At 44.1% G+C, this 12,282-nt stretch overlaps 1 protein-coding gene across 1 annotated transcript in view; it reads right to left on the bottom strand.

Annotated features, from left to right (window-relative positions):
- Positions 1-1,795: 1,795 nt before the first annotated feature.
- The window catches only part of pde9aa (phosphodiesterase 9aa), a 32,493-nt gene continuing 22,006 nt past the window's right edge, over positions 1,796-12,282 (bottom strand). The window contains exons 9-11 of the mRNA XM_057335827.1: positions 10,229-10,303; positions 2,092-2,178; positions 1,796-1,906 (exon numbers count right to left, since the gene is read on the bottom strand). Of these exons, the coding sequence (XP_057191810.1) occupies positions 1,796-1,906; positions 2,092-2,178; positions 10,229-10,303 (273 nt within the window). The remainder of the gene's footprint in view (positions 1,907-2,091; positions 2,179-10,228; positions 10,304-12,282) is intronic.

The following is a 12,282-nucleotide window of genomic DNA, read 5'->3' as shown; positions in this document are numbered from 1 at the left end:
CTTTAAAACTACGCAGCTTGAAGAGATGCATGCAAAACACGTCGGACTTTAAAACTACGCACCTCGCGCTGCACGGAGAGACGCACGCACCGAGAGACACGTCTGACTTTAAAACTGCGCAACATGTGCCGCACGGAGAGACACGTGTGACTTTAAAACTGCGTACCTCGCGCTGCACGGAGAGACACGTGTGACTTTCAAACTGCGCACCTCGCGCTGCACGGAGAGACGCATGCACCGAGAGACACGTCTGACTTTAAAACTGCGCAACATGTGCCGCACGGAGAGACACGTGTGAGTTTCAAACTGCGCACCTCGCGCTGCACGGAGAGACACGTGTGAGTTTCAAACTGCGCACCTCGTGCAGCACGGAGAGACAAGTGTGACTTTAAAACTGCGCATCTCGTGCAGCACGGAGAGACAAGTGTGACTTTAAAACTGCGCATCTCGCGCTGCACGAAGAGACGCATCCACGGAGAACCATGTCTGCATTTAAAACTGCGCAGCTCATCCTGCACGGAGAGACACATCTAAAACGGTCATTTTAAAAGGGAAGAAGACGCGCTTGATTTATAACTGCGCAGCTCGCAAGTGACGTCACAGACCAACAAATCGATAATGAAATTCGTTGACAACAAATTTCATTATCGATTATTATCGATTTTATCGATTAGTTGTTGCAGCCCTAATGCGCTATTTCATTTTGCGCATTTTGAAGGGTAATGGAAACCTGGCTTGTCAACAAGACTCGATGAGCATGATTATGCAGGCTACTGGTAAGAAAACATTCTTACCAACAGTATATTGACAAAAATATGGGACAAGTTACATCACATATTGATTCAGGAACAATGTTTTTCCCAATGCATGACAATCCCGTATTAACCGGATAAGTTGTCAACTGAAGAGTTAGTCTGTAGGCCTACTTGTTTTCATCTATGAACATAATTACATATAGTTGAATATCATGACAATTGACTGTTTCATATGCCTTTATTAGCTAAATATATGGAAAAACCATTTTTCCAAGTTATGATCCAAATTTTGTATCTGTCTAACTGTTAGAGATTAGTTCAGCGGTGTGAGGGTTATGTTTTAGGCAATGTAAAATGTATATCATTCATGAACATGATATGAATGTAAACCAAACCAAAGTAAGCCACTTAAACTTTTTCTTAATTGCTTTTGTAATAATTATAGTAAGCAATCAATGTCTAGGCCATTAATGTATTCATATGGAATGCATTAATGCATTATTTTGTGAGGTCAGGTGACAGAAACAGTCCTGTCATGTTGTGGAGAGGCAGGGTCACAGATGAGGTCAAACAATGACATAGTATGTTAATTGTGAAATTCAGTACTGTTATAAATGTTAGGTTGAGAATCTACAATATAGTTTCTCCGTGTGTGTTTAAAATGAGAGCTTAGAATTTTTCAGATGCCATGCACCACCAATTATGTCATTTTATTAGGTGGCAGAAGCAGACTTGCCAAATCGTAGCTCAGGTGGAGAGGCAGAGGCAGGGTCACAGGTGATTAGGCTATTTTTGTTATTTGTTGTGCATTATATTAAGGTTATATTAAGGGTGTTATATAAGTCTGTTAAGCACTCAGTCACACATACAGTAGTTTTGCATAGATACGAATGTATATAAAAAGTATTTTTATCCAGACTGTAGATGCTGTTTATTTAATGTATTTATTTAGAGGGAATGATAAAAAATTGAACTGAACTAAGATAGAGGTCAAATAGTAGGTAGTGGGTTCCCTTGAAAACTTCTGTGTATATTAAAGTTTATACCTGTAGGTTGCAGAGGTAGATCATACTGTACATCATCTGTGTGACACAGAAGCAGTGGCGGAAATTATGAAAAGGATTGTTCCTGTAATTGTCATGGATGCAGAGCTGAGAATGAACAGAGAACAAGACTCAGAGACACAGAATAAAAATAGTAAAACATTACATTGAATACAGGCCTTAAGTCTGGGACCAGAATGGCCATTGGCAAGAACTCACATTCTCTCCAGGAATACCACTAATTATATCATCTGTGTACAATTTTTGTTAAATTATAGCTATAGTTTTCTTACCAGCCACCTTTTCATCATGATAGGGTTTATATTAAAGTCCCTCACTAGTCCCAGGTCATGGTACATATGCTCCAGGCAACTCAGCATCTTAAAATAAAATAAAAAACAATGATGATAGCATCTTCTGCAGTATGAAACATGACAAGCCCAGAGCACTTCTCCTCCGGGTAAGGAGAGGGTTTAATAGTGAGGAGTCGGGGTGGAGGAGGGATATTGCAAAAATGTGGAGTGAAGGAGGTAAGGCGATTCATCTATTTATAGAGTTTGCTCTTAATTTGATAGGACGGGAGATGTAATGGCTAATGGCTGGCTGCTGCGTAATTATTTGCACATCCTCCTCACGAACTTTGTTAATAATACATAATTAGAAAAAAAAAACTTAGCTCTGTATACTGTGATAGGCTATATGAGACCAATTTTCTTTTATTGCACTTATGCTTTTTGTTGTCCTTATGTTGTTCCAATTGCTTCCATTGTTTCCTTCATCTGTAAGTCGCTTTGGATAAAAGCGTCTGCTAAATGACAAAATGTAAATGTAATTTCACAAGTTCGCATTAGCAAATAATTAAATAGGCGGCAGTTTAATTAAGCAGAGAATATTGTATGCGTATTTGGCGTGCTGTCGGGGGAGAGGGCTCCGGGGTCGGCATTCTCTCCCGAACCCGGAGCACTACCCCTTGTCCGGGACGAGGGCTCCGATCTCTGTGTTTGCCCGAGCCCAGAGCGCTTCCCCCAAAATATGCAACTAGCGCGGGATGGCCCCCAAAATATAGAAGAGCTTGAGGCCGGTGAGTTGCTGTCCTTCGTTTTGAGTAGAGTCGCGGCTGAGACCTCTGGAATAGGATTGGCTTCTGTGGGCATCTGTGAGGTACAGATACTGCTGCAGCCGTGGGAGATACAGGTAAAGGCTTCTGCTGGGGCGACACTGCTGCGGCAGTGGGAAATACAGAAAAAGGCCCTTACTGGGCGGCACTGCTGCGGCAGTGGGAAATACAAATAAAGGCTCTTGCTGGGGCTGCGGCGGTGGGAAATACAGAGAAAGGCTCCTACTGGAGCAACACCGCTGCGGCGGTGGGAAATGCAGGTAAAGGCCCCTGCTGGGGCGGCACTGCTGCGGCGGTGGGAAATGCAGGTAAAGGCCCCTGCTGGGGCGACACTGCGGAGGTGGTGGGAAATACAGGTAAAGGCCCCTGCTGGGGCAACACTGCTGCGGCAGTGGGAAATACAGGTAAAGGCCCCTGCTGGGGCGACACTACTGCGGCAGTGGGAAATACAGGTAAAGGCTCCTGCTGGGGCGACACTGCTGCGGCAGTGGGAAATACAGATAAAGGCTCCTGCTGGGGCGACACTGCTGCGGCAGTGGGAAATACAGATAAAGGCCCCTGCTGGGGTGACACTGCTGCGGCAGTGGGAAATACAGATGAAGGCCCCTGCTGGGGCGACACTGCTGTGGAAGTCGGAAATACAGATAAAGGCCCCTGCTGGGGTGACACCGCTACGGCAATGGAAAATATGGATAAAGGCTCCTGCTGGAGCGACACCACTGCGGTGGTGGGAAATACAGATAAAAGCCCCTGCTGGGGTGACAGTGCTGTGGCAGTGGGAAATACAGAGAAAGGCTCCTGCTGGAGCGACACTGTTGTGGCAGTTCGGAAATACAGATAGATAGCAAGTGGGGAAAGGTGCCTTGCTCAAGGGCACCTTGGTCGTTGCCCGTCGGCATTGACCTCTGCATTTAACTCGACCCGTGAGTAGTGAACACACGCACTGCAATACGTTAACACACTTGTACCCCGAGCGGAGGGCAGCTGGCGCTGCAGCGCCCGGGGAGCAAGTGGGGTAAGGTGCCTTGCTCGAGGGCACCTCGGTCATTGCCCGTCGGCGTTGACCTTCCAGTCATGGGTCCAATTCTCTAACCACTAGACTGTGATGAAAGACGCGGGGAGTGGGTGTGTCGCCGTTACCCAAAGTTATCATGTATGCAATAAAATGATGTATGTCTTCAAATTGCTGTGTGCCAAATGCGATTTACGTCCACAGTGTTTTAGTTTGTGTCTGGGGTCATATGTCTGAGATGCCACTGCATATGGGTTTAGCGGACGAGACGAAAGAGTTCTTGCGCTTTCGGCATTGTCGGAAATACTGATACATTCCACCGTTTCTGTCATTTAGGTGTAATGACTGCGTGAGTTGTTTTGAGCGAGACGTGAGTGGGAATGGCACACTATGTAGAAAACTTATTCACGCTGTATACGTGGTATGGACAGGTTGTAGTTAACTGGCAGTTACTCTTGGATGCACCGTTTATGTTTACTATTCTCCAGTAAGCATATATTCTGCTCGCTGCCGCTCACTGAATGAACGCCGAGAAAGTGTGCCCGTGCTGGCAAGTGATGTCTCATACTTTCAGCACAGCCGTGGCGACGCGGAAATAGAGAGATTGTCCTGCTTTGCCTATCAGGGGTACGTTTCCCAAAAGCATCGTTAGCCAACTATGGCCACAAGTTCTGTCTTTCCAGCATGGTACAACGATTTAGGTGTTTTCCGATACCATCGTTCCAATGCTCAATCGCAAGCAGCATATCAAGTTGCGTGGTTGAAATTACGGGTCTAGAGCTGTGGTTATATAGTGGTATACTTGGTGTTATGATGTGTTGGCTTGCGTGCATCGTGCTTTTAAGCAAATAAGCAAGCACCGTGTAGTGCATTCTTTATGCATCATTCTGAATGTATATGAATTCAATTCATTAATTTAAAGTTCTAATGTTCCTTTAAAGTAGTCAGATGATCTAAAAACTAGATTCAAACTAGATTCAAACTAGAGCTGAAGATCTTTGCCCGAACCCGACGGACCCGACGTGACCCCATGGGTTCGGTCGGGTTCGGGCTTAATTTCTATCATTTTACACTTGCGCGGTAAATGAGCGGTCATGTGATGCGTTCCGATTAGCGCGAGAAAGATGTGAAAATGGATGCTGAGGAGGTGAAACGGAGGCTTGCCTCTGGCGATTACGTTTTGGTTGCACCAGCAACTAAAGCAAAGTCTGAGGTGTGGAAAAGTTTTGACCATGTGCATAATGAGAATAATGAGCCAGTGGGATATGTGAAATGCAAAAAATGCGACATTCTGTTAAAGTAGGACAGCAAAACGACAGGGAATTTGTCACTGATAAGGCATGTTGATCAAAGCTGTTCAACACCTGCCAGTGCCCAGGATCAACCTACAATCAAATAGTTTGTCACAGCATCAAAACCCATCCCTGCAAAGGTGAAACAAACGATGACTGACAAGTGTGTCAGCTTTTGCTGTAAAGACATTAGGCCTTTTAATATCGTAAATGGCAAGGGGTTTGAAGAGCTGGCGCAAGAACTAATTAAGGTCGGGGCTGTGTATGGGAGGGTTCCCGTAAACTCTGTTATTCCCCGCGATGTGACAATTGCGAAGAGGTGCACTGACATGGCAGAAGAAAAGAGGGAAGCTTTAGTACAGAAACTTAAGACTTTGTTGAAGGAGGGCACAGCCGCAATGACCACAGACATGTGGACAGAGGATTATCGTAAAATTAGTTATTTGACAATCACATGCCATTTCATAAGTGAGGATATGGAACTGGTGAATAAAACCCTGACAACTACAATGTTCCCTTTGGAAGAGGCAAAGACGGGAGAAAATATCAGATGGGAGATATTGAAACTACTGGTGACAAAGTTTGGCCTTGAAAGCTTCCTCTCTCAGCAAAATTGTATGGGTGACCGATGAGGGGAAAACATTAAATTAGCTCTGCGGCCATACCAGAGATTGGACTGCATTGACCATGTCATTAATACGGTACTGCACCATGGACTCGACATTGCCGAGTTATCCAAAGCCGACGGTGCTCCGGACATAGGAGATACCATTTCTGCTGCTAAATCATTAGTCAGGTATGTTAAACAGTCAGGGTTGGCTGCGCAACTGTCAACAACATTGCTGCAAATGGGAGACACTCGGTTCAGTACGGTGTACCTCACACTGACATCTATACAAGCCATCTATCCTGAGCTCCATGAAAAACTGGAGACACGAGGGGGGAGCGCGCGCATTGAAAAAATAGCGCATAAAGTGATAATACAGGACCTCCACAAGATCGCAACATTCCTCTGGCCAAAATTTAACCAGCTGAGAATGTTGTCACACTCAGACAGGAATGCCGTACATGCTCATGCCCACACTCTTCTGCAAGCCATGGCTGTAGGTGCACTAGATGTGGAGATTCGAGACCCAGAGCTCTCCGGATTTGAACCCACTCCTCCTCCGGCAAAAAGAGCGAATTTTGTGGAGTGGGAAAATGTACAGCAAGCTAACTGGGAAGATGACGAGGTCACTCGCTACATTAAAACGGCTGTCATGGAAAATGAAATGGATGTTCTTGGCTGGTGGAAGATCAACAAACCATCCTACTCAAAACTTGCAAAATTAGCCAGATCAGTATTATGCATCCCGGCCAGTAGCAGCAGCAGTGAAAGGGTGTTCAGTGCTGCCGGACGCACCATCAGTGAGCACAGGACCGCGCTGAAGCCATCTACAATGGATTCAATAATTTTCCTCCACAAAAACATGTAGCCTAATCTTGGTGAGTAAAGGTTTTTCAAATTATAACTAAATATTAATTGAGTCTTAAATGCATAACGTAGACAGAGTATAATGACAGAGTTGGCATTATTCTTTTATTAAATTTCAGCTGTGCCGTCGCGTTTAGGCCGGATTGTGGAGAGAAGTGGCAAAGCAAATCCCGCCGAGCCTTTATCTTAATTTCGTTATTGCCAAATACCCATCTTAATTTAGAAGTTATCTTAATTTAATTAGTTAAGAAAGACTCATTTTATTGGCCTATATAGGCTAAGTGTAATGCCTATTTACTGTAGAGTGCTGAGATGTTACGATGTTACAGAGGACTTATTTTATTTCTTTGTTCCAACTTCCAAGTGGCCTATAGCCTACATTAGTCATTAATAAATTATGTTAAAACATGTATAAATGACTCATTCTTGACAAAAGCTGTGTGCGTGTGCACATTTGAATAGCCTAATGTCGGGCTGTAAACGGGTTCGGGCTTTTAAAAAGCTGTCAATCAAAATGTACTTGATCGGGCTCGGGACGAATTCTGTCGAGCTCGGGCCCTGACAGGCCTAACTTTTAAGGCCCGATTACAGCTCTAATTCAAACAATAAGATTAACCGTGTTATCGATATAATAATCGTACATTTTCTGTCGGCAAAGGAATCTAAACAGTTGCTCACCTGTCTAGTAAAACACATGCAAGATCAGCGTCTCTGTCTAGTAAAAATTTATTTGTTGACAGAACCAGCTGCAAACAGTAAAGAATAATTGTGCTCCATAACAACTGTGCAGAACAAGATAGTTGCTTGATGGACGCTACGAACTAATACTTTCACATTTGTCCGCGAGATTGTGTTGTCATGGTTTCTACGGGAGTAAACGCGGGAACTGAGGGTAATGCCAGAGACTGTGTTATTAGGGAGATGCAAGGTTTGGAGGAAGCAATAGCAGCTTACACTATTCATGTGAGGCACCTCAGCCAATCATATAACAGCCTCTAATCTGCCCTCCTGCACGCGGTGATATTTTGACTAAAAGTTGCAGGCTTTCCATCCAGTGTCTTTGATAATGCGGATATGATGCCATTGACAGGCGACTGCCAGACACGGCATGGTGTCACTGGTTAAAATGACAATTCTCTCACGATTTGCAAATGGTTGGAAACATTTGAGATGTTATAGGTACTTAAATGAACAAAATATATATCGCTGGCCTAGTGGTTTTTGGATATTTTACTTCAAAAAGTTATGGAAAGTGCGCGTGTGCCTGAGCCTGTATGCTTTAGGACCTTGGGGAATCCCTGTGCTTAGTGACGTAGGGTGAAACTTATGAATGAATTTGGCATCGTGAAATAAAACGACAGAGCAAGAATACGACAGCAAAATAGTTTTTCCAGATGCGGCGTACATTATTAACAGCAATAATATGACGTTAAATCATTTTGAACAGATTAATTAGAAGACGGTATTAACTATGTTGTTGAACCAGCGTGGTTCAAACGACAGATGAGCAATGAGGTTATTTCCGGGAACAGTCATGGGTAGCTAATTAGTTTTTCAGACGATGTATCTTACTATAGTGGTTGACCAGCAATTTGTCATTGTTCAGGAAAACAAACCCAGCATGATCAGCGGAGGCTCAAACACGAGTAAACACTGCTTATATGAATGCCTTATGTATGAAAACGAACGGTAACGGTATCAGTAATGACATTGAAAATCAAGTTGATAAAAGCAACTGGATGAAACAACTGAAATAATTGTTTCACCCAAGATGATTGGTTTCACTTCGCAGAACGAAATACAGCCATTTCGTGCGAACTGACGTTGTCGTTTACACTACCAGAGAAAACGGTTATAGCATAATAACTCTGGCGTGCTGTTTGCCCGATTGGGATGGAATATGGTGATCAATTCCCTTTAAATACCTTGTGTCCACCTCGGCAACAATGAAAACCTTCTTTAGTTTACCCATTTAGGAATTGTTTTGTTGAAATGAGCAGCTTCAGAGGATGAATAGCGTGTAGTTTGGTCATGTAAAGCGAGCGAGCTGTTGTGTCTGCGTGTGGCAGCGCTGCAAAAATGTAGAGAGGGGATGAAAGGCGCCTTGGCCTGCACAGCTAGCGGAGGCATCCTCACGCTGGCGTCGGCTCCTGGAGCTAAGGCATAAGGAAAGGAATAGGGGAGAGAGAGAATGAAAGGCACCTGGGCCTGCACAACTAGCAGAGGCATCCTCACTTTATCCTCGGCTCCTGGAGCTAAGGCGGAAGGAAAGGAAGAGAGGAGAGGAGAGAGGGAATGAAAAGCATCTAGACCTGCACCACTAGCGGAGGCAGCCTCACGCTAACGTTTTGCAGTGGGGCTGCAGGCCAGCGATCAGGGAGGAAATTGATAGAGAGATATGCAGAAGGTTGCGTGAACATGGTTGCTACTGGCAAGCACGTGCTCGCGCTGACTAGGTGGCTGTGGACAGGTGTAACACCGGGAGAGGATGAGCCAGGAGAAGGTTGGAGGCTGGCGTCGGCGTGATCCGGGGCACGGCCCAGGCTAGCAGAAGGCCTGCTATTTTTGCTTGAGGACCGACGCCTCTTCCTAGCAATGCTGGAGTAATCGTTTTTCTCGGGCCGTGGGAGCGTGATGCTGCCGACCCGACTGGTGTTGTTGCCGGCTTTCGATGGCGGAGTGGATTTGTGAGAAGGCGCGTACTGCAAAAATGTAGAGTGAAGGAGGTAAGGCGATTTAACTATTTATAGAGTTTGCTCTTGATTTGATAGGACGGTAGACGTAATGGCTAATGGCTGGCAGCTGCGTAATTATTTGCATGTGCTCCTCCCGAACTTTGTTAATAAAACATAATTTATCAGCAATTGTTGTATGCCAGGCATTCTTATTCTTAAAAAAAGTTCAACCAAAGGCAGTTTAATCATTGATTTTTTATTTTTTATCATTTTGATAGAGTAGATCACATTGGAGATAACACTGAAACATTCTTAAAACCTTTTTCATTTTTAAAATATGAAACTTCATCAAACATATTTTTATTTTTACTGTTTAAACTATTACAATAATAAGAAGAACAAGAGTGAAATAAACATACACCATTCCAATATTGATAAAAAATATACAGAATCTTTTTCAAGCTTATGACAAAAAGTGAGATTTTACTACCTACTATATACTAACTATAAAACTTTGTACTTAGCTGGGCAAACAGTCCTTTTTCTAACAAAGACATTCTGTTAGTACATTTTACATTTTAATGGATTTTATGCAAAGGTTTGGTATTTTTTGGTATCTTATATTGCAGTTTTTAATTAAAATTCTGACATCCAACAGATCTTTCATTAGGCTGATGCTCACCTCATTAGGTTCCCATTGCCACACATCGAAGATTGGCTGCCTCAAAGCTTCTACTGTCTCCTGGGAGAGGTGGTACTACACAAGCCCACACAAACACACAAGCAGCAGACGCAGAAGAAAGAAAACAGGCCAAGAGAGAAGAGGAGAAAGATCCGACAGTGCAGTGTTAGACTCTTACCTCGTTGGATTCCCACAGCCAGACGTCGAAGGCGGGTTTTCTGAGGGCATCTATGGTTTGCTGGGAAAGCATGTACTGCAGGCGACAGAGCTCCCAGTTAACCCCCAATAACCAACGCCTGGCTGTGGCCATGGCGTACATTTCATTCACACATCTATGTTAAATGTACTATAAAGCATTATAAATGACATGGGGAAGATTATTATTAAAGAAGTTTTAAATTTTGTCATTATTTACTCACTTTCATGTTGTTACACCTATGCTGTTAGAAGCAATACATTTTGACATCTGAATAAATTCCATTAGTTACAGCATTTAAAAATTTTTGAGTAACTTTTTAATACGTCTTGTTTTAAAAAATTGGTGAGATTGATGATTCAATCTTCTCGTCTACACATTCAAACTGGCATGCTACTTTCGGCTGTAAACATTCGAGAAACAAATGAGGTTTGGTATCAATGACGTCAAAACGTGAGAACTGCAGCGGAAGGAAATATTTTCAGTGAATTTAATTTCAGTCTGCTGTTAGCTTTAAAAGACTTACAATATAGCACACAAGTTGTATGGGCTTCTGTTACAGTGGCACAAAAAAACAGCATAAAGATTTTTCACAATTTCTCTTTTTGTGTTCCACAAATAAAGAAACACATAAATAAAAACAGCAAACAGGTTTGAAATAAAACATGAGTAAATAATGACAGAACTGTGAGTAACAATAGATTACTTTCGTAACCCCGGTTCTCTGAAACATCGAGTGGAGAGATCCACCTATGGGAAGGGCATCCGTACCTGACCTCTGCAGAAGCATCCAATTGCATCAAGTCTCGCTAGAAAGACAGAAGCGCGCAGCCAATGCCAGGTAAGGCCCCACCCCCTTACCTGAGAGCATATAAGGTCTGCCTGCTGCTGTTCTTCAGTAAGTATATTCACTTCTCGTGCAGCAAGCGGGGCAAAGCTGGTGGATCTCTCCACTCAATGTTTCAGAGAACCGGGGTTACAAAAGTAACTTATTGTTCTCTTTCATCATCTCATGTTCGAAATCCACCTATGGGAGAGACATGGATAGCTCCCCGATTGCCCAATACACTGACAGTGAGGTTCTGAAAGCCAGACAAAAAGGACGGTAACCCCCAAAGACGCGGTGCTTGACATGACATAATCATGCACCTGGCAACCCTGATGCACACACATAGCCGCTGTGCACATGCAGGACAGGCAACATGTATGAGGCACACACATATAATTAACCCAGCAACACATATATAACACCCAGGCAGGAATGTAAATGCATGCTTGGTGACATGAATGTGCATGGCCCACCGGCCCGTTCAACCTTTGTTACTACAATAATGTGTAAACAGAAGGTAAAGGGATATCAAGATGGGGCTATGGCGACCCCACTCCTAAAACAGAATGTGCTACCGAGGTTTTGATGATATCCAATCAGTATAAAAACACAAACGTATGGGGAGAAGCCCAGCTGGCAGCAGAGCAGATGTCCTGCAGTGATACTCCCCTGAACAAACTCAACAGGCAGCTAAGCCCCTCGTGGAACGAGCTCTGATGGCTTCTGGGGACAGCACTCCCTTTGATTCATATGCCAAGGCTATAGCGTTCACAAGCCAATGTGAGAGGCGCTGCTTAGATATGGGACTCCCCTTGTGAGGGGGCGCCCATGAAATAAAGAGCTGGTCGCTCTTCCGGAAAACACTGGCCCTGGACATATATGCCTGTAATGCACGAACAGGACACAGAGCATTCAGCCTCTGATCCTCTGCAGAGGAAAAAGGCGGAGGGTGAAAAGCGGACAGCTCCAACATCTCCGAAGTAAACGCAGGGAAACACTTAGGCATAAAAGCCGGGTTAGGCTTAAGAAAAAGCTTCTCTCCACTCAGAGAGAATTTAGTGCACGAAGGATGTACTGAGAGCGCATGTAGCTCACTGACACGTTTGGCTGATGCCAAAGCCAAGAGCAAAGCCATCTTGAAGGACAACAGCTTCAAGGAAATACCTCCCAGGGGCTCAAAAGGATATTGAGACAAGGTCTCCAGCAC

The sequence above is a fragment of the Triplophysa rosa genome, linkage group LG6 (assembly GCF_024868665.1).
Source record: "Triplophysa rosa linkage group LG6, Trosa_1v2, whole genome shotgun sequence".
Lineage (NCBI taxonomy): Eukaryota > Metazoa > Chordata > Actinopteri > Cypriniformes > Nemacheilidae > Triplophysa > Triplophysa rosa.
The sequence above is the reverse complement of the archived record's forward strand: the minus strand, read 5'-3'. Positions and strand labels throughout refer to the sequence as shown.